The 22303-nt window shown below is 45.1% G+C and overlaps 1 protein-coding gene and 1 long non-coding RNA gene across 4 annotated transcripts; one reads left to right on the forward strand and one right to left on the reverse strand.

The window, feature by feature from the left end:
• Window positions 1–908: 908 nt before the first annotated feature.
• Window positions 909–9781, reverse strand: LOC122550910 (uncharacterized). 3 transcript variants are annotated; one of them, XR_015757486.1, is made up of 3 exons: window positions 7305–7452; window positions 4682–4732; window positions 909–1326 (listed from the first exon to the last, which is right to left on the reverse strand). It is a non-coding gene; the product is annotated as an uncharacterized LOC122550910 (long non-coding RNA). The 3 variants fall into 3 exon arrangements; XR_015757488.1 differs by lacking the exons at window positions 909–1326; window positions 7305–7452 and adding exons at window positions 2575–3850; window positions 9706–9781; XR_015757487.1 differs by lacking the exon at window positions 909–1326 and adding an exon at window positions 2575–3850.
• Window positions 9714–21532, forward strand: shox (shox homeobox). Its single transcript, XM_043692337.2, is given in 6 exon segments — window positions 9714–9987; window positions 9989–10025; window positions 13347–13555; window positions 16504–16561; window positions 17418–17506; window positions 19495–21532. Coding segments are annotated over 6 exon segments (849 nt in total). The 5' UTR covers window positions 9714–9783; the 3' UTR covers window positions 19747–21532.
• Window positions 21533–22303: the final 771 nt, after the last annotated feature.

Below are 22303 nucleotides of genomic sequence, written 5' to 3' on the forward strand. Positions count from 1 at the left end.
AAACCTATGCCCTCTAGTTAATGCCAGGCTTGCTTCCTTGCATCTGATTGCAGCCAATAAGCCGAACTTCCTACTGAAAATTCAACTCAGCGGTAAGATGCAGCTCAGTCTCTACGGCCCTCCAATTCTGGCCTCTTTCCCACCCCCTCACAGCTCCATCATTGGTGGCTGCTTCGATTCCAAGCGGACTGTCAACAATCCCGTTGACTGCTCACCTTGTTCTTTCTCAGTTCGCTTTCCGTTCACCCCTCTCCAGCCATCCCCACCGCCAACATGGAGACCACCCTTGTCAGTTCTGAAGAAAGGTCATAGAAACGTTAAGTCTGGTTTTCATTCCATAGATGCTGCCAGGTCTGCTCAGGACTTTTCTGTGTTTACTTGTTCTAAAGTGCACTGCCCTATCTGAACAATTCCCCATCCATCCAGATGCTCTTCGCTGTCTCTCCTTCCTCTCCTTGCCTTTCCTCGTACCTTCTTAAATGGCTCGCTGTCAGTTGTTCTTTTGTTTGCTTAAGGGCGTCGTTAGATTAGATTAGATTCCTTACAGTGTGGAAACAGTATTCACATGAAACCACGTTATGCTGAGCTCTCTCAAAATGATTCCAGAACCAATGCGTTACATTGGGAATGCAATACCCGACGCTATAATAAAGTGCCTACCGTTCCAATGAAGACTCCGACTGAGCTAGAAGCCGGGGCATTGCATTGGAAGTGAAGGTGTGGATCGACATTTCGTGCACCTAGAATAGGAGTTAAATCTCTCCCACAGTTCAAAAGCCTCTGCATTTAAGAAGTGTCGTCCAAGAACTCCGAAGTGCCTCTCTCCATAAAATAAACATTGTCACTTCTGATTACAGCAAACTCAACATACAGGAACTGATAGTGCTTTCTACATAATGCTGTTAAAATGAAAGTGGTTTGTTTATTTAATGAGCGGAATGTCACAACACATTGTTGCTGTGACATATGAATCGGTGGCAGGTGGTGGCAGACTCACTGAAACAGGGGGTTGAGGAATTAACAAATGTAATTTGCATTAGATCCACAACCTCTTATGGAAATATGTGACCTGATTTCTCAGTCTTTGGGATGCCCCTTTGTTTTTTCTTTCTTTCGCCGTTTAGAAACACCAACTTCTAGAGAGGGACGGTGGAGAGGTGACATCCGTGCATATTGACAGCATTGGCCAGAGCGACTCGCCTCTGTCTCAGCGCTGTTGCACCGGCAGAGCTGCCGAGAACTGGAGTAAAATCATCCCACAGCAATCTCTTCCACGTACATTTGATTCCAGTTCACGGCTTCACAGGCCGCCACGATAGGAGGGTGCTACAGTCAATTAAACTCGTTTCATTAAAACACACACACAAATACACGCAATGCGAGATGCATTTCAAGCGCTATTTAAAAATGACATCTGCAATCAATAATACATTAACCCACGCCGATTGATTTGCCAACAAGTTGCCCTATTCTCTACAACCTCCCCCCCCCCCCCCCACCATATATAAGATAAAATAGGCTTTTAAAATAAAACGACCAATTTCAAAGTCAGGACAACTTTAATTTCCCTGCAGCAAGCTGCACTTTCCCTCTCGTCCTGATACGGCAATGGAAATCCTCATCCCTACTTCACGTGGGATCACTCCCAATAGGGGAGATTGAATTGGGTGAAACCTTTCCCATTCCCCCTTCCGGAATCTATCCCATCCTTGCCAACTCTTCAAATCGAGGCAGCAGCAGAACAGTGAGAAGCAGCGAGTAATGCAGGCACGTTTCGTGAAATTCCACGGAAAGGAAGCCTCATTCTCCCTGATTCTAAAAAAAATGAAATCCGTGGCTGGCCGGAGTGGCGAGACGCCGATTTTGAGTGGGGATGGTGGGGAGGGGTGGAAAGTAAATCGGAAAATGTAAGGATGGCTGGAAACTAGATTGCTAGGAGAACGCCTGATTACAAGAATGGTCGGTAATTAAAAATAATTGGGAAGCAGTTATGCCACTAAATCTTCTAAGTGTGCCAGTTATGATCTAATGATTCTCATTAGACATGCTGAAAGCTGTGAGCTCTGTATGACAGCAGCAATTAGGGGGATCATAGCAAAGTATTATAAATATCCATGCTAAGACTCGCTTTCGCTTAATGGCCACTTCATTAGCTAATTGATTCCTTATTAGTTACAGGCGAAGTCTGGTTAGGGCTCCACCGCAGCTAATTAACATCGTATAAACACTTAATAGTCAAATGTTCATTTTTTTTCTGTATGAGGGTGAAAGCAAAACAACTTAATATTCAAATGCAACTGCTGCTGAGGGCGCTTGCTTTAGTTTTGACTAATATTATTCAAATAATATGTTATTTCTCTTTGCCTTTAAAAGGCAGAAAGTTGAATTTGGAGAGGGGAGGTTTGGAGGAATTAACAGCCCCCCCCCCCCACCCCCTTCTGCCAGGATCACCCCTAACTCTCTCAAAACACTGCATCAAGGTGGTTCCCCACCCGAAAGAAAATTGCAACCTCAGGACATCAATTCCATCACTGGTCACACACACACATCAGTTTAAACCTGTACATATTTCTTAGGAAAAAGGAATCTATTTAGTTCTTAATTGGAAAATAAGTTACAGAGCGAACTGACATCCCTAAAAGGATGCGTGCAAGGCGTCTCTGAAGTTGCAAATGCTATGTTTAAAAATAACCTGTTCCTTGTCAACCTCAGTATTCAAAGTTTCTTTTTTAATGGGCGAATTCAGTTTAAATTAAAACAAGTCACTTCCATACTATTTAAAATGCGTTCATCTTCTAATTTGCAAGGCAGCCAGCAAGATTGCACAACGCAATTTCCTTCCTTGCACTACGGTATATAATTCAATTAAATTCACATGAAGATTATTAATGCTTTCTCCACGTAAGCGAAAAAAAAAATCCTAATTAAAGGCTGTCTTTTCTCGGACGTGACCGGGCCACAATAAAGAGAGACAATTTCCAGGCAGCATTATAATGATTGAATTTTTTGTTGTTGCTTGTTTTGTTGTAGCTGATGCTTCCTTCCCTGGCGAGCGTTCATTTGAAACTGAAAGCGTCGTGTCGGTTAAGCGGTATTCCTTTATTCCTCAGCACTTTTGTTCATCTAATCGGGCGTTGAAACTCCAACACTCGCCGGGTCCCCTCGTCTCACAACTGTAAAATATGAATGCTAAAGCGCTCAATCGAGCAACGTTCACCCTTCCCTGATAGGAGTCAGTTTGCCTTGACTGTTGACTCTAGTTTCCAAACATGGGACTAGAAAAGTGACGTGCTTTTTTTGTTACAAATTTGACCCCTTTTTTTAAACACTGGCAATAATAAGTACCCTTTCACTTTAAAAGGGCCAGTTTTCCGTCTTTCCTTTTAATTCAACCGATTTCTTTTTGGAGTGCCCTGGTATTTCATGGTTTAAGTTTATTTTCAGCACGCCCCTTTCTGTACCTGATTCAAATTGAGACAAGTTGTGATAGCCGGTCGCTAAAGACACCGGGCGTGACATCGAATGGTGTGGCATTTCGATCCATAGATCATAATTGTTCACAATCAAGCGCAGCTAGAAGTGCAGGACGGTATGGTTACCGAAAGAAAGAATCCAGAGGGACAGTCGTTAGTGGGGAGAACGCAACATTCGAAACCACAATGTAGGAGCAAATTACTGCAGATGCTGGAATTTCGAACGCAGATGTATTTCCTTAAAATTTAAAGCAGGTAACCGCTGTTCAAGCTTAAAAAAAAAGCAATTTCTTAAACGCAGGTTTTTTTAAAAAAGTTCTTTTAAGGAAAATAGATCGATTCATCTTGAGCGGTGGAAATATGGAGAAGTTGCTTCGCTGTAAAAAGAACATAAAATATCATCGCTGCTTGGAAATCGATTGAGGACAGCACCAAGGGGATTTCAGACATGAAAGCTACGTATGTGTGTGTTTTATGAACGGATTTCCTTGACCTAATAAATACTGGACGGTCTCAAAGAAAATCAAATCCGTACTAAATTTTAACTCCATCAAATAAACATTTAGGCATCCAAACGAGAATATATATTTTGAAATGGGGTGTTTATGAAGATTTCATTGTGTTCTTAAAACTCCCCGGTGGTTTCTAGGGAGTGAATTCAGGTATCTATTTAATGCAGTTGTAATGAATTCGCTGTTAATGAAGATCTATTAGTCCTGGTCCCAGTATATTTAAGTCTATTGCAAAGGGAAATGTAAACCATTCAATTGTTATGTTAAGAATAGGGGCATTTTACACATGATACAGCAATCTACTATTAACAGAGTGATTCCACCTACTGCATAAATCTTATGTACATACCCCGTGGTGATTTTTTTTTGACACGGCTGCGTGCCGTTTGGTCTGTTCCCCCCCCCCCCCCCCCTCCCCCCCGGAACACTCCAACCACCCGTTTTGACAAGTCAGGTATTGTCTAAAACAGCGCTATCAATATTGATCAGTATCTGTTAGATAGAGAGAACATAATCATTTAAAAAGCCACAACTGACTGGCGCTCTAAGGAGGGCATGGAGCTTCAAAACCCCGTGTGTTCTCGAAGCCGCTCTCCGCACATCAGCCTCCGAGCCGCGAAGACACTAATTGACGGATTAATCTCTGGTGAACTGTATAATGGGACGTGGGAAATAAGAAGACGGCCCGTTATTTACCGGAGCAGCTCCATCTTCTGGTGCATTTTCCTTTACGCGATTCCATCGGCCCTTGGAGAACAATAAATCGTGATTAATAAACTGGGAATGCAATGATCGTTCCCCCCCCCCCCCCCCACCTTTCCCTTTTATTTATCCATCTGCCCGGCTAACATCTCTTGGTTTAATGTAGCCGTCACCTAGTCTATTGTACCTAGTTGCTCAATGACAAAGCATTGAGGGATCTGCAGAGCAACCGCTGGAGTCCCATTTGAGTCCCAGATCTCTTTCTCTCTCTGTGCTGCCTACCCCTGGGGGGTGTTGTTAGATGGAAGTCCACACGTCAATGGACCAACATAAGTGACATACACAAAATAAAATTATGGGGACGGCTTTGAACTCTGTGCCATTATTTTTAAGCGCATCTCAGTCGGGCGGTCATGAAAAATTCCTCCGCGTTTTGAAATGACATCCAATTTCTCCAACTATGGAATCCATGCAACGGTTAAGGATTTGTTTTTGAGTTGACAGCTTGGCCGGGGGTGTCTGTTTCCAAAGAAACGTATCGGGACATCTCATGAACTTTTTTGGCTATAGTTTTGGGTGGGGGACGCGGTGGTGAATTACAAGCGGAAACATCTCCAGCCCACGATTTTGACTTCAACAGCAACTGGTCAATTCGCAGCCGGAGTGTTTGGCGTTGGGTCAGCCGGGATGGCCATGAAAGTTCAGGGCTCATGTGCTCCCAGTTCATGTGGCGGTTCAGGTTGTCACCTTCCCCCTCCCCCCCCCCCCCCCCCCCCCAACCATCCCACCACTTGCACCAACAGATTTATTTCGCTACAGAATAAACAATGTGACGGTCCGGTGAAAACCACAGGCCACAAATCGTGTTGCTATTTATTTACTGAGGAAGGGAAGGCGAAGGTGAATAAACTTGACATAGGAAAGGTCGGGCCCTCCGAGTTCAAGTCCAGTTGGACCAGGTTAGACTTTGATCACAGCGAGAGCGAGAAGTCACTGCACAAATCTCTCACGACGCGGCTACAGACCTTTGAGAGAGGGAGGCCTTGTGTGATGGGGCAGGGGGAATTAATCCATGTTTCCATCACATTGGGGACAAAGGGGGACTGACCCCTCTTCTGTAAGAGACACCCCACGGGGCACATCAGGTGGTTGTCAGGCAATAACACAGCACTTTGAATGGGTCCACGAGGAGCTATCAGTGGGTCCTCATAAACACGACGCCGCTATGTTACTTCTAAAGGAATATACACTGAGGCACGTAAGGAAACGGAATTCACAGGGGCGGGCAGTGAAGAAGGCCACATAATTAACTGCGAAGAAGTTTACCTGTTGTTGTAAAGCAGGTTAGATTTCCACCAGCTGAAGCGAGCTATTCTATTTTAAAACATTTCTCACTAAATACGTCTGAAAGAGCATTGGAGATTTGTTGGGGGGAGAGTTGGAGGCATAAGTAGGCAGGTATGGCGGGGGGTTTTGGAGGGGAGGGAAGGAGGGAGGGAGGAGAGGAGAATGGAGAGATGAGATTGGTAGGAAGTAGGAAGGGGGTTCTGTGGCGAAGGATGTGTGGAGGGAACTAAGGACTGTAAAAGGAATGGAGGGGATAGGAAGGTGAGTGGAAAGGTGAGGGGGAGGGGCGTGGAGCGAAGGGACGGGGGAGTGGGAAGGGAGTCAGGAACTGAGGGAATGGGAAGGGAAGGAAGATGGGGGAGTGGAGAGAGGAGTGGAAAAGGGAGTGGAGAGGGGAGTAGGGGGAATGAAATGGAGAGTGGAATTGAAAGTGAAGTAGGGAGGATAATTATGAAGGGAGTAGAGGGGAGTTGGGAAGACAGTGGGGAGGGAAGTGGAGAGGAGACTGGAGGAGAGGGAGGGGAGTGGACTGAAGAAAGATATGGAGAGGGGAGTGAAGAGAGTGGGGAGTGGAGGGGAGGGGGAAGGGAGATGGGAGTGAAGAGAATGGGGAGTGGAGTGGAGGGGGAAGGGAGAGGGGAGTGAAGAGAGTGGGGATTGGAGGGGAGAGGGGAAGGGAGAGGGGAGTGAAGAAGAGGGGGGAAGGGAGAAGGGAGGGGAGGGAGAAGGGGGGGAAGGGAGAGGGGAGTGAGGAGAGTGGTGAGTGGGGGGGAGAGGGGAAGGGCAGGGGAGTGAAGAGAGTGGGGAGTGGAGGAGAGGGGAAGGGAGAAGGGAGTGGAGGGGAGGGGAAGGGAGAGGGGAGCGAAGAGAGTGGGGAGTGGAGGAGAGGGGGAAGGGAGAAGGTAGTGGAAGGGAGAGGGGAGTGGAAGGAAGGGAGAAGGGAGAGGGGAGTGGAAGGGAGAGGGGAGTGGAGGGAAGAGGGGAATGCAGAGGGGAGTGAAGAAAGTGGGGAGAGGGAAATGAAGAGAGTGGGGAGTAGAAGAGAGAGGGGAATGAAAAGGTTGCCACTTCAAGAATGTGGCGTTGTTTATGTTTCAGACAAATTGCAAACCCATCCACTAAGTTGCTGACGTCACTCCTGGTGGTGAATCCTGCCTGGCCTCTGGAGCCAGGCCGCAAACCCTCGACACAAGTTACCCGTCATTCCTTAACAGTGAAGGCACATGGACCCCGACCTCTCTCCCTGGGTTCCTTCCTCATTCTAGCTTACCTGCCGAAAGATGCAGCAACGTCGTTGCTTACAATTCAATATCTTAAGTCCGAGGATTAAGTCTAGTTCCAAAATTTGCGAACCTTCGGAAAGTCGCATGGTGACCGTATCCTTTGAAGTTGATACCATGCGCACACACTCTCTCTCTCCACCCTAGTGTGGAAAGGTCAGTGCAGACAGTACAAGTTATACAAAAGGACTGTCACACGTGTGCTTCTGCTAACGGTCTGCTCTCTGGGGCGTCACAGAAATGTAGCGGAATTCGACCAGGGTGACATAATTCCCTGGCGTACAAACGCTCCAAACACCAGCAGGGCTTAAAGCACAACCGGATTTTCTGCTCCCTCTCTCTCTCCTAAAACAATAATAAATTGTGACTTGCTAAAAGGGTTGCTTTTGTCAAAACGCTGCTAATAACGTTGGAAATTCGCGTGTAACTGATCGGATTTGTTAATTTGCACGGACAGAAATGGGGGACGGGTTGAATTTCCCTTAATCCAGTCCTTCTCAATTGTTGAAATCATGCACATTAGGAAATGCAATTTTGTTCTTATAAAAACAGTCATCTTCACTCGTTTTAAGTGGATTTGTTGATCTGGAGATTTTTATGTAAACTCAGGTGAATTCCTTAGAATAATGTGGCATTGTGAAGGCACAAGCAGAGCACTCAATGTCCATTGGACAAATGAGCACGTACACTATGAAGAGATGAACTTTACGGCTAACTGGGTTGGAGAGCCGGAGAGCAGGATCTGGGTAACTTTATTTATCTAAATATTAGGGCAGAACAATAATATATCCAACAGCATCGCGGATCCCCACTTGGTGCTTTTACCAACAGGCGGTCTGTTGGTGAATAGGGAGCGGAGATTCCCTCCATACATTTCAATATTTTCAATGAACGATGTTCCCTATCAGTGCTAAAGGACGGGACTGTAGGTGGACTATTTGTTCATTTGCGCGAATATTGAATTAAGGACTTCATTGCATGTCACTTTGAAAAAGAAATCTGTATCGGAGGTGACATATAGATGAAGCAATACAATATCTGTCAAGACCAGTCACTGTAAAAGGAGAGCAATGGTATATTTGCTCCCACCTGTATATGTTAAAATGCACGTCGTAACATTTCGACAAATTTGGGGAACGGTTCTATTTATTTTTTGAAGTAGTAACTCTCTTATTGCAAACATTATTTTCTTTCGTCACCACCTTTATCTCGTTCGATATGTGTGATTTAAGTATGACAACAGTCATTCACCAAGAGAAAAATTAATAATTGTATGAGATGCTCGCTTCTCTCGGGGTCGTTGGCCTCCTTAAACTATGAGCCTGCAGAGACTGAGCAGTTACCCAGGGACCTAGACACTCTGCATAACCACAGCCGCCTTATATATTTTGATACAATTAATAGCTGACAGACACTCATTCTGAAGGATTACTAACAAGTGATGTCCATAAACAAAATTATCTAATGTGACCATTATATAATTGGATAGAAGGTAAATATGAGATATGCATTTAAAAACCAGTCGCATCAGAGCAGATTTGTAAAATTAAGCAAGATATCAAATACCAGAACACAATAATTTGCAATCGAACTGTCGAATGTATATAGATATATAAACAACAGTATTATATTTTCATGTAAAACAACTCTATCGCATTTGGATGAATGATGAATGTAAAAGTCACAGTGATTTTGCTGTCCTCTGTGCGTGCATTAGATAGACAGGTGGCCTAGACATGTTAAACCTTTCTTAAATGTATTAAAATTAAGCTATTTGCACAGCCCCCTCCCCGAACCCACCAGCGTTCTGCAATCGTGAGGCTGGTGAGTTTAGTTTGATCGGTTGCCACTGAAGGCGGTGACTTGCAGTGATTTCCCTACGTAAACAGTTGCCGCACGTCTCGGGTGTTTACCTAAGTAATGGGAGAGCAATAATAGGGTTGTAATTGAATTAAAAGAATCCTATTCGGTTACTGGATTAGCGACAGCGAGAGAACAGTTGGGATGAGGTTGGGGGCGGTGGAGGGGAGGAGGTATACAGGTTGCATGATCCACGCGTCTGAGACGTATTCAAGTGAATAATTGCCGAGGAGATGGAGGTGTGTGTGCGGGGGGGGGGGGGGGGGGTGTATGTGTGTGTGTTGGGAGTGGGAGGTGGGTTCTGATCGCCAAGTATAAATACTCTGATCTCAAATAGTAACACATAACACCAGGGCCCGATCTCCCTCCGCCAACACCCCTCCCAACAGCATGTAACAAGGTGGTTAGCAAAATAACAAGGCATCATTGCAAACACATTGAGGACAGAAGGAGGGAACGGGGTGGTTGGGGGGGGGGGAGGGAGGGAGGGAGGGAGAGTGCGTGGGGGCTGGATTTTTTTTACTCTCTTACCGCCGGCTCGGAGGCTGTTTGTACACAGAAGGGGAGATATATACATATTTAAAAGATCAGCGAGCGGGCGAGCTAACCATGGAGGAGCTAACGGCGTTCGTCTCTAAATCTTTCGAGCAAAAAAACAAGGATAAGAAAGAGGCGATCACGTATCGGGAAGTTCTGGAGAGCGGGCTAGCTCGATCCAGGGAACTGAGTGGCTCAGATTCCAGCTGCCAAGAGATCACTGACACCAGCCATTGCACAACACACGTTTACAAGGATGTGGACAACGAGAACGAGAAAAGTAAAAGACTTGAACTCCGCCAGAACTTCTGAAGGTAGGCAGCTGTTTCTTTTGTGTGTGTGTGTGCTAGCCATAAATGTAACCAGTAGGTGAATTCATGCCGAGTAAACTTCAAGAGAGCACGGAACATTTCTCTCGGCCTGTTTACCGAGGCTTTAGACGGGAAAGGACCGGGCATCGATTCCTCGCAACACCCTCTGTAAATCCTGCAGAGACAGACAAAAGCAAAACAAAAAGTTCGCTCCAATTCATCCCTGGGTCGGGGAGGGAGGCCAGGAGGGAGGAGAGCGGACTGCTGGCTGCTCCCTTTAACTGTTTAGGGCAAAGGAAAGACTTTGACAAATATGGGAGAATGCCGTGGGATTCTACCTTAGAACTCGCTCCCTCTACCCCTCACGCCATCTGAGGGTTGGAAAATGCCCTCAATCGGGGCAACTCTCTCAATATTCTGCCTCATTTGCCCTCCCCCACCCACCCCTCCAATGTGATATTCTTCCAAACAAACCCAGCGCTCTCTCTCTCTCTCCTTGTTCCTGGCGAGGCAAGGACCATTCCGCGTTCAGGCTGAGAGATTGGGGAAAATTAAAACACAAACATTAATCCTTCTCCCCGGCCGCCAAACCCGGAATTCGCTGACTTAAAAAAAAAACCCCAGTGATTTTCAAAAAGAGCTCTTTCGATTATGGAAAAAGGGATGGTTTGGAATTCGTAAATGGCCAAATCTCGGGCTCAGGCGGCGAGAAAGGCACATTGCTTACTTGAATTGGATTCTAGTTGCAATTAAACAGTACTGTCGTTAAACCGAATGTGTACGGTTAATAGACTCTGCAAGATGCACATGGACACTTACTGCAAAGACTAGGCTAACCATATTACCATTTAGTTCATAAGATTCGATTACTTCATTCGAAAACTGAATTCCCAAGTAAAGCCTAAATCATTGGCAGACTCTTAAGTCATTGTTTTATATATAACAAATATATTTCAGCTCTTCCATAAGGTCTGGTTACGGATGTCAACAATACAGACGCAACGTGTGTTTTAAAAAAGGCGAAATCCTTGGGAAAAAATGTCCAAATGCATAACGGCGATTGTGTGATAAAAAAATCTAACCCTCGGTGTTAAATAGTGCATTTAAATGCGCTTGGTATTGTATGCCAGATTCATTCTGTCCCATCTATATATTAATATTTCAGCTTTATTCAATTGAAAGGCAATAACAGTATGTCCTGGCGCTTTTTATTGCTATTCATATGTGCTGTGAATTCAAGACAGTGACTTGAAAGAAATGATGCCATGAAATCCCATCCTAATGCAATTACCTAGCATGATGGAATGAGCAGCATTCTCGGGAGAGCTAAAACAGCCGAAGCAATCTCTGTCGGTGTAGAGGATGCCTTATTATGATTCATACAGTTCAGGGAAGACACGGGGCAGATTCATTTTGTAATAGTCTCGGATTTCAGCTCCCGCTAACGTCGTTATGGAAAACCTGGGGTTAAATAAACAAGGAGCCGTGGCAAGACAGGATATTGAAAGATCAAAGCATTTCTTATGACACTTTCGCGATTCTCACCTTCCAGCTAAATTTAAACAAAAACACGTTAATGAGTTTCAGAGGTAAAATTCACTTTATTAACATTAAATCTACTTTCTGTTCCTCCCCACCTCATCCTGTTTCCATAGACACACGCTATTCCCCTCTCCACTAAATCATTATGAACTTCTTAGATTCGTTGGGTATTAAATATATATATATATAATAGCTGCTGACATCGGATTATATTCGCAGAAATTATATTCACCAAATACATCCCCGGTTTTATCATAAACAACACTTAATACGAAGGGTGAAAGGCTGGGCCAGTGTACAATGTATAAGACCAGGATAAATAATCGGGTGCATACATAAGTTTTTTTTGTTGAATTAATGAATCCAACCGCAAAGGAATAAACAAAAATAAATGCAGTCAATCTGTTGAATTAAATTATTAGTGTTACATTTTGCGAGAGAGGTCGGGAGAGAAGGGAAGACGAGGTTTAAATCTTCCTAAATTGAACATCAAGAAAACAATGTTTTTACGCGTCGCCTGTATTATAATCTTGGAGCTGTTAAAATGGTCAAAGTTTGCCTATTTGCACATAATGTTTTCGGTTGAAATTTGGAAAGGTCATGTCCAGACAAGGCTGGAAGTTTTCTAATGACTCAACTGTTAATGTAGAAACACACTTACATAATTTCCCGGCCGAATAGACTATTTAATGGAATAAAAGAGCAATCGCCCCCGTCCCGTTTGCTTGTAGGACAGTGATCGCTGTACCTCTCGTTCCTGCATATGCAACAGCTGAATTTGAATGGTCGGTAAAATGGATCCAGATTCTAAGGGTGGTGAAACCAAACATAATAATAAAAAAGTTGGCATTCAGATAATGATGATTTGGGTCAATTGCCTGGACATTCTGCACTGTGTCACACAGATACGATGGAAAACCAACAGGGGCTGGTGAAACTGCCATAGCTATCTCTGGCTATTAGAATTCAGCAGCCTGACAGTGTTTGGCAGTTGGAAGTGTTCGTGTTGTATAAGAAACTGAAATACAAATACCGTTTGGCACTAGCAGTGATCAAAGATTATGTTGTGCGGGTAATGACAGGAGAGAGAAAAAACATGGCAAATCTTCACGCCTGTTTATGCTACTTTAATTGGAACATAGAGTTAGCTTGTCTGCGCGGCTTTGTTCTTGTAGAAATAAAATGTCAGCCAGGCATTTTATAGGTGATACACTTTCCCCTCCATCCGCCCCTTAGTCACTCTGAAAAGCAATGAGACCCTTACTGTTTTCTTTTTATTAAAGAGGCTACATTCCTTATGTAGGCCTCTGTCGTGTGACTTAGATCTCGGGAAAGAGCAATCAAATTAGACAGAAGCCACACTGAAATAAAAGATTTGGGGCAAGGTTTGAGGCTGCTGTATCAGTTCTGAGCAGGGAGTGTTTTAAATACATATGTATAAACTAATGTTCAACGATTATCGAGAAGGAAGCGGTGCTTATCATTTAATTGACCCAATGCATCGTCAATAGAACAGTAATTTATCGTTCGGACCAGAATTTCTACACGAGCTAAAGCTGCCCTAGGAGCTGTGGGAAGACAGTGAAGTACTATTTAAGAATGTTTAAGTAAATTACTCGCAAATGGCATGGCCTGAAAATAATATAGTTACAGTTAGGATTCAAGGATATCGAGGTTGGATCATTCGGTCGGTTTGACGCTGAAGGGTGGGTACAGTTTTGCATGTGCATTTTCCTTTCCCTCACTTCGCCAGTTTCACGAAATGACATGGTCTCTTTGCAGGTATTTATGAATGTAAAGAGAAGAGAGAGGATGTGAAATCGGAAGACGAGGACGGCCAGACAAAGTTAAAGCAGAGGAGGAGCCGGACCAACTTCACACTGGAACAGTTGAATGAACTGGAGAGACTTTTCGATGAGACGCACTATCCGGACGCCTTTATGAGAGAGGAATTGAGTCAGAGACTAGGGCTGTCCGAAGCTAGGGTACAGGTGAGGGAGATTCATTACTAGGAGTTTAAAATACAGGAGGACGCAACCTGGGTTAACACATACATACACAAACACACACACACATAAACACACACACCAGTTAGCCCTGTAATTTACCAGCAGTAAACCTTGAAATATAATTACCCTCAATACTGTGAATGAAGTTGGATTTCAGGTAAAAGACTAACAGAAGGGTGTTTGTTTCTAAGTCTGTATTTCTGTTGCCATAACTGTTCACTCACTGTTTCCAGATCAAAACAGCGGGATGGCGTGACTTCCAGATAAAACTTAGTTGTGTTTATTTGAAAAGAGTTGCACTTATCTGAAGATCTCAAAGTGTTTATCTGAGGTCAAGTCCCACGCGATAAAACAATTTTCCAATAAATTGATTTACAAAGAGACAAAGCAAAACAAACTCATACTGATTGATGTGAATATCTCGAGTCGGAACGCGCAGATGTCAGTTCTTCCATCTTGTAGTCGAGTCGGTTCATTGACTGAGAGTGGTTGGCTAGTGAAGTAAGCCCTCCTGAACATCCTGGGTGTTAGGATGTCCTGGAGGCTGGCACAGGCCAGGGCAGGGCCAAAAACTTCAGTACACATTGCAGGTGCTCAAGGAAGCCTTCAGGCGAGACTTTTCTGGGCACTCGTAGTCTTGCAGACGAGTTGCGTTTTAAATCGAAATTTCGGGGGAACAGAGAGAGAAAAAGTAAGTGGACGGGTGAAGAGGGAGACAGATAAGAGATTAGATTGGGCTAGCTGTACTGAAAAAATATAACGCCTATTAGTGACGATGTTATTTCTTAGGCTAAATAGGGGGACGGGTGAGTAAGGAGACAACAATCTTATCCGGTTCTTTGTGGGGAGAGTGGTCCTATCATATAAACATACAAATTTGTGTCTTAAAGCTTACTTAGCGGGACTGAAACCGCCAGTCAAGGTGCACGGTGGCTGTCTGTTTTCAGGTGCTGTGTGGGACTAGGCTAATAGACAACTTTGCGGATCCATGGGGTGGAGGGGGATTGTGGTGGAGGAGGAGGAGGCAAAGAAGCAGATGGTGGAAGTGTCAGTGCCGGGGAAAGGACAGGGGACAACAGCAGTAACCGTAACACAAGTCCATGCTCACTAACTCGGAGGGACTGCGGCAGATTATTAACCCTGCTCGGTTAGCAAGGCGCACCAGGCATCTGTCACTGGGTAATTTAAACTTATGAGAGCGGTGAAGGGCCAGCCGGTAATTCAATTACATATAATACATTTTCGTTTATGGCGCAGGCCTAAATTAAATGTCATTATTCACTGTCGCTAATGGAAATCAAAAAGAAATCATATTACCACCGTTTCCAACGGGTAGCGTTTACTGGTGCTTAATAAAGAATTGATTGTGTGAAAGCGGGCTGCAAACATTGTAGTTGTTTTAACTTAACATATTTGGAATCGACATTGGTGCTCTAATTGTAATTGATCTGACTATCTCCCGAGGTTTAACCTAATGCTTTCGCTCGACAGCCCTATCGCCCGGTTTGCATATGCCCCTTATATCCATGCCTGTCGTCCCCAGGAGTAACTGGGACGCTTCAAGCATTTAAACGGTTCAGTTCTATGTTTTAACGCGGCCCCCTTTTCTGCCTAAATTTCATTTTCGGACGGTTGGATGTTTGTCTCAAACTTCCCCTTAACTTTTATTTTGCCGCTTTCTTAAAGCAAAATCCGCTGGGGAGCCATTAAACCGCAAAACCCCTTTCCACTTTCCCTTCCCTGCATCCACAGCTCACTCCCCCATGCAGAGAGATTAGACTCCGGGTTACCGGATTGATTCTCCTGGGGTGCTCGAAGTCACCCTCTTCCCAACCCCTCTACCGCTGCCCCCGCCCTTGCCCCCCCCCCCCCCCCCCAAAAAAAACAATTTCACGTCAGTTTGACATGTGCTTGGCTGGGATTGATTCCGGCGCCGCTTTCAGCCGATGTTAGGCGTCTCACTAACACACTTTAGGGACCTTTTCGACATTTGGTTTTGCTTGAAAATTTGTGGCGTGTGTAGCAAAGGGCTTACGCCCGTGTTACGGAGCTGAGGGTATCGAAGTACTGACTAACAGACTTGTGAAAGGGAGACAAACAAAAATAGAAATTGCTGGAAAAGCTCAGCAGGTCTGGCAGTATCTGTAGAGAGAAATCAGTTAACGTTTCGGGTCCAAGCATGGCTCATATCACCCCCATAATGCCAGTAGAAGCATGCATTGCGTTGTCCCCGTGTTTACATTAGCGATCACGTCCACACTTCAAATCGAAAATCCGCTTCAGTGAGCTGACACCACACTGCAGAATACCGTGGAGGTACCTGGGGTAATTAAACAATGCCGTTTGAAGTTCTTGTGTGTGCACTAATTATACCATTCCAAATGACCATTATTAAAGTAATTAAAGAGAGCTTGGAGGTATATTTGATCTAGGAAATGCAATTAATATTAATTAACCGCTTGATCGTTCGGCAAATGTTGCAAAGATCAAAGGATAGAGATGTCTTTCTTTTGCGAGAGATGCTATCAGGATTGGTTGATTGAGAGAAGTGGCCATTGCCGAACAAAACAGAAACAACTGCTTATCACCACCTCCCCCCTACCCCCAAAAAAGACACACGGTTGTCAGGGAACGGCACATTACGAATTGTGTAACCGACGTTTGTTTATGTACTGGCTTTCCGCTCAGACAACAAACTAATCTAGGTCGCGCTCCTTTCCGACAGTAGGATTTTTGTTATTGAAAGGCCGTGAGGAATAACAGCGCATTCTCATTACATTACTGACATTTCTACTCCACATTAGTGAGACGGCTACACGGAGCGCTGCCTATCCGTCTTTGGCAGGTGGCAACCCAGATCAGAGTTAAAAGTTTATCGATTCGCCTCGCACGGCAGATTTCATTTTAAAATTCCTCTTCTTTCTCCTCAGGTCTGGTTCCAGAACAGGCGAGCAAAATGTCGGAAACAAGAAAATCAAATGCATAAAGGTATTATCTCCCAATATCTTCGGCAGACTCGGTCATTCGGGGTGAAATAAAACAATCGGGGATGCTGAAGATTTGAAACAAAAACAATGCTGGAGAAACTGAGCAGGTCTGATAGTATCTGTGGAGAGAGAGTAGGGTCAAAGATTTGGTTCAATGACCTTTCTTCAGAATGGACCTGAAATATTGACTCTGCTTTCTCTCTACAGATGGGTCTCGGCTTGCCGAGTTTCTCCGGTAGTTTCTGTTTTTGTTTCGGTTATTCAGGGGCCTATTCTCGCTTTAACGGGGGTGGGGTGCGTTCTCTTTAAACAGCCGAATGACCGTAGCAACGTCCCTATGCTGTTCGGGAGAGTTCTGACCGAAATATAAAGGAATGAAGAGCGGTTTAATTCGCCAGACAGTAATCCCTTTTAAATACAAAAGAAAAGTTCCCCCCTCCAGCCGCAGTTCATGTGTCCTCTTTAAAATACAGGAAATATCCTGGAACAAAAACAAACACACAAGGGGGTAAAGAAATAGGGGCGCACTGACGGTAAATATGCCTGGGTATGTGTGCGTGTGTGTGAATTGCACCCACGGTTAGATCAACAGCTACCGCCAAACTGTCGAAATCATAGCAAGGTCAGGGCGAGAAATGGGAAACTTGAGCGTATGCCGGCGGAAAGTTCAAGGAAGTGTTGAATTTGTGTAATTCAATCATTTGAAAACTTTGACGGCGAATATTCGCATCTCATTGGTTTGAATGTAAAAAGGGAATCTGCTCCCCCCGCCATGTTTTGTAATATTGTCCCCTTATAAACTGCAATCAAATGACACGACATTAATATTATCTTTCTCTCTCTCTTATATTCACCAGGAGTAATATTAGGAACGGGAAGCCATTTAGACGCGTGCCGTGTTGCTCCATACGTGAACATGGGAGCATTGCGGATGCCTTTCCAACAGGTGTTGTATTTAACTGTGTGAACTGGCTGAATGGCGCTTTCAAGCGTTCAAGGCTGTAAGACTATGTGGGACAGTCGGGTTATTGCACAGTGATGAAATTACATGACTTCTGGCAGTCTACCCGATTTCTGTTTTGACAGGACACAAGCCGTACTCTGCGGGCTTTTGTATTTTATAAATAATTTGCGTCGAGTTCCTCTCGGTCTGATAAGCGAAAGACATTCCAGAGTGGCGGAGTAACTGTCTTACTCCGCAGTTCTTATGCTTCGGCTGTTGAGGGAGTGGGATAGTTCGCAACGCCCCTCCCCCCCTCCCCCACTCCCCCCTCCCCTCGCCCCGTCAGCAATTCCAATGTACAGCGTTATACAGATGGGACATCCCAAAGTGACCCCCCCACTCCCACCCCCACCGTCTATCCGGCCTCACTGGAGTTATCAGGAATGTCACTAATGTCTCTCCCTTCCCCTGCAGCCCCTGCAACAACACGGAAACCCACAATTTCTTTGCAGAAATTTAACGAAGTGTTGCAATTTCCGAACAACAGACTGCAAAGAAACTGCTGGGACAATGAATTTCTCGTTGGAGCTTTGTACAGGCCAGTGGAGAGACAGTTCTCTACCAACGACCAGCACAAAGAGGACGTTTGACTGGGGTCAGGATTATGATTAGATCCAGACTTCCGCGTAATTGGAGCGAATGAGAGTGGCCCACAAACCCCTTGGACCGGCTGAGACTATCTCTGGGCCGCTCTGACACAGATCCAACACTATTTTTGCGGGAACTAACAGCGCGCGGTCAAGGTGTAAACTTTACTGGGGACATTGCAAGTTGCCAAAAGGTGTCACTCACGTTCGCTTACGGATTGTTGTTTTTTTGCCGATTATATAATTCGACATTTAAATCAAAATAAGGGGACAGTCCTCAATAGTACAGGAGGGAGGCAGGTTAAACACTTTGCCCGAACCATTGTGTTGCCCTATCAATCAACTGGCCCACGAGCTATGCCTAGCAGCATTGAGCTGCCTAACTCGCCTTCTGTTGTTTTTAAAAATGGGTACTATGGCGATGGGGAAAATCACAGGCCTCTAAATGCTACAGTAATCTCTTTGAATGGATTTGTGTCGAAATTGTGGGGTTTCAAAGCGACACCGTGAACACTAGACTATTACCAGTAGGAAGTCCTTGGACTGTCGCCTGTAATTTAGACATGAAAGTGGGCCCGTTTCTTTTACAGCATCCTTTTGGAAGGGACTGGTGAGCAATTAGGGATGGGCGCTCCAGAGAGGGGGATAATTGGATATAGTATCAGCAGGTTTGCACTTATTTTGGAACCAAATTAAGAAAGCAGCTTCAAAAGGCTGTTGATAATGCTCAGTTAGGTTTTTACCCTGTCTGAACATCCATCCGGGGGTGGGGTGGGGGAAGGGAAGTTGACGAGACCAACGTGGAAGCAGAAATGAGCCCAATTTTCCCGTCTCTCTATTTCATAGGAGCCAGATTGAGACAACTTCAAAAGACAGCGGCCAATGTCCACTTAGGCTCTACTTCGTGTCAATATTCATCCTGGATTTGGGGATGGGTGGGTGGGTGGCATGAGAACAGCGAAGTGACAGAAGCAGAAATTAACTCAAATTTTCCTCTCTCCATCTCTTTATCAGCGCAAGGACCAAATTAAGACAACAACGCATAAAGACTGCGGCTAAGGCTCAGTTAAGCTTTACCCTGTCTCAATATTCATCCTGGAGTGGGGGCGGAGGGGGGTGTATTGGATTGAGGAGAGTGAAGTAGTAGAGGAGAGATGAGCCCAATTTTCCTCTTTTATCTCCGTTGGGGCCAAAATAAGATGGCAACCTCAAAAGGTCGATACTCATGCTCAGTTGGGTTTGACTATGTCTCAGTCTTCATACTAGGGGGTGGGGAGGAGAGCGAGTTGGCAGAAGCAAAAATGAACCCAAGTTTCCTCTCTCTCTCTCTCTCTATCGTCGTAGGTTCAGGCGCAGTTGCAGCTGGACGGCGTAGCGCACGCGCACTCGCACCTCCACCACCACCTGGCGGCGCATGCTCCGTACCTGATGTTCCCGCCGCCTCCGTTCGGGCTGCAGATCGCCTCGATCGCCGAGTCCGCCTCGGCCGCCGCCGCTGCCGCCGCCGCCGCCGCCGTCAAGACCAGCAGCAAGAACTCGAGCATCGCCGACCTGAGGCTCAAAGCCCGCAAGCACGCCGAGGCGCTGGGCCTCTGACAATCAGCCGGGCCGGGGCCCCCGGAGTCCCGCCAGCACCACCCCCAGTGCCCGGCTGGGGCGCGGTGCCAAAGCTGCCAACTGCAGAGGCTCCTGCAGCAGTACCACCAGCTCCACTACATGATGCACAGCCCGGACGCCGCCAGTGGCAGCAGCACCGTGCCAGGCTTTCCAGAGCATTTCTAAAACACACACACAAAAGAAGGCAAGAAAATAAAACACACACACACACACACACAAGCCCTCCATCACTCCCTCACCCACCCAACGTCAATCCTCAACTCCACCTCAACACAGTGGCAAACAGGGTGATACCCCACTCTACCGTCTAAATCAGAAAGAGCCTTGCAACAAGAAGAACCCCCACGCGGCTGGCACCAGAGGGGAGAATTAACTTGCAATTGGGGCAAAGCCCAAACTGGCAGTTGTGCATCTCATTCTCGCACATGCACACACGTTTCTGCAGAAGCCAATATCGGTGCTGTCCCCTCTGTGTGCACAGATAGACTAAAATCCCCGCGAGATTTGCTGACAGATGGCCAACCTGTTTGGGGGAAAGCAAGAGAAGACTTGACCCTGGCCCGAGGCATGAAGATTTCCCTCATCAACCTGTCCAGAAACGTTCAGACACTCCTCTGCAGTAGCTGCGACTTGAGCCCATGTCTCCCAGCTCAAAGGTAGGGACACTGCCAGTGTGAGCTCCCTGGCTCGCGGTTGAAGACTTGCCATTCCTGCTCCTCCACTCGGTGGGCTTCAGATTTCAATGCCCTCACCCCTCCATCCCCTCATTCCCTGATGGAAACTGACCAACAGTAAAGGTCAGTAGGATGACGCCAAGATAACCTGTCTGGGGCTGGCCTCCATTTCAATACCACGTTCTTCTCTCTTTATTTCTCTCTCTCTCTTTCTCTCTCGGTCTCCATTAGATATGAATAAAACTGAATGCAGACCTCAATGCACAGCTTATCAGAAGGTGGCAGATAAAACTCTTTCAAGTGCTGATGGACTACATAACAGAAAACACATTTACGAACAAATGCAACTTCTGTGGACTTCATTATGGATGCGGAATTCTGTAATTGTGTGCCCGATACTTAAAATAACAGAAGACTTAACTGGGTTAATTTCGTTTCTGGAGACACTTTTATGTAGGAAACAGCAATAAATGAACTCGACAACCCCCACCCCCAACCCCTTCCTTTGATGGACTCGAAATTACCTGAAAAAATTTTGATTCGATTTCTGGATACCTGTTTTCAGACGACCGTTTCTTGTTCCAGTCACTTTGTAATGTGGAACAATATACATACGTACACACACGCAGATTAAAACAATGACAAGCGACTCAGACCGGGACCTTTCAACCGATTTTTAAACATTGTTTACAGCAAAGTGGAGGGAACGAACGGAGGAAGATGAACGAAGGATAAACAGCCTGGTGGATTGCTAAATGAAATTAATAACAACAAAAAAAGCCCTGTCTGAAGTAACGGGTACAGTGTAGGTTTAGACTCTGTCGTTGTTGGGATTTGATGGTAGAGGATACAATCTACAGTATTTCCATGTTACAGTGAAACAGTCTTGGAGTTACGGTGCGATGCAGTTAAAGGTGCAGTAAAGTGCAATACTATAAATAGCAGAAGTAGTTGTCTCGTAGGAACTAGAGAAAGGGCAACTATCTCGTCCTTATGGACACAAGGAACTGGCGAGTTGCCCATATCATCGCCAAATTCACTATCAGAGCCAAATGCGTACCTTTACAGGACAATGGAAGGACCTTAGTGGAAATTTTTAATTGGGGTGGGCGGGGAGGGGGAGGCGTGGGTACAGGGGTGGGTGGGGGATCGATTATGTGCCATAACTCTTGGAGCTAAGCTCGACAAATGTGTCAGACATGACTTCCTACAGGTCAGTGTGAATGGTAAAGTGTAATAAAGTCATCGCGTCACAACCTGACACAACTTACATACCGCCATTGCTTCTGTTAATTGCCAGATTCCCTGCAGACGCAGATCCGCTGCACTGTTATAACCCAGCACATGAGCGATTTCTTTTTTTTATTTATTTCTTGTACTTTAAAATTTTATAAATGTGATATATTTTATTATGTCGTGTGTAAATGTCACGTTGCTTTGCGTTTATTTTTATATTTTCAACCTTTGCTTTGCAAATTTCTGAATGAGACAGGTGTGATCTGTAATGTTAAATATAACAAAAATTGGAGTTTACAAAAAAAAATCATTTCAGGGATGCAGATAATTAATAATATTGAAACTTCAACCAACACAATCATTGTAAGTTTAATACAGGTTAAAACTAATGGTACAGCAGACTGAAGAAATGTATTCGTTTTGTGATGATTTGCAAGCATGCCTCCACGTTCTGATTTACAACACAGTTCTATAACTTAGAGTCCAGAGTGTATTTTGTTGGATCACCCATATTATGAATGTACAACTTGTACATGTGGAAATTGCAAATAAAATTTAAAATATTTGTACAACGTGTAACAATCATTTTTTTGAGACGCTTAATCTCCCTTGTTCAATTTTACTAA

This window comes from Chiloscyllium plagiosum, unplaced genomic scaffold (genome assembly GCF_037043375.1).
Source record: "Chiloscyllium plagiosum isolate Xiang-an unplaced genomic scaffold, Cpla_swu_hap1 HiC_scaffold_6, whole genome shotgun sequence".
In the NCBI taxonomy this organism is placed as follows: Eukaryota; Metazoa; Chordata; class Chondrichthyes; order Orectolobiformes; family Hemiscylliidae; genus Chiloscyllium; species Chiloscyllium plagiosum.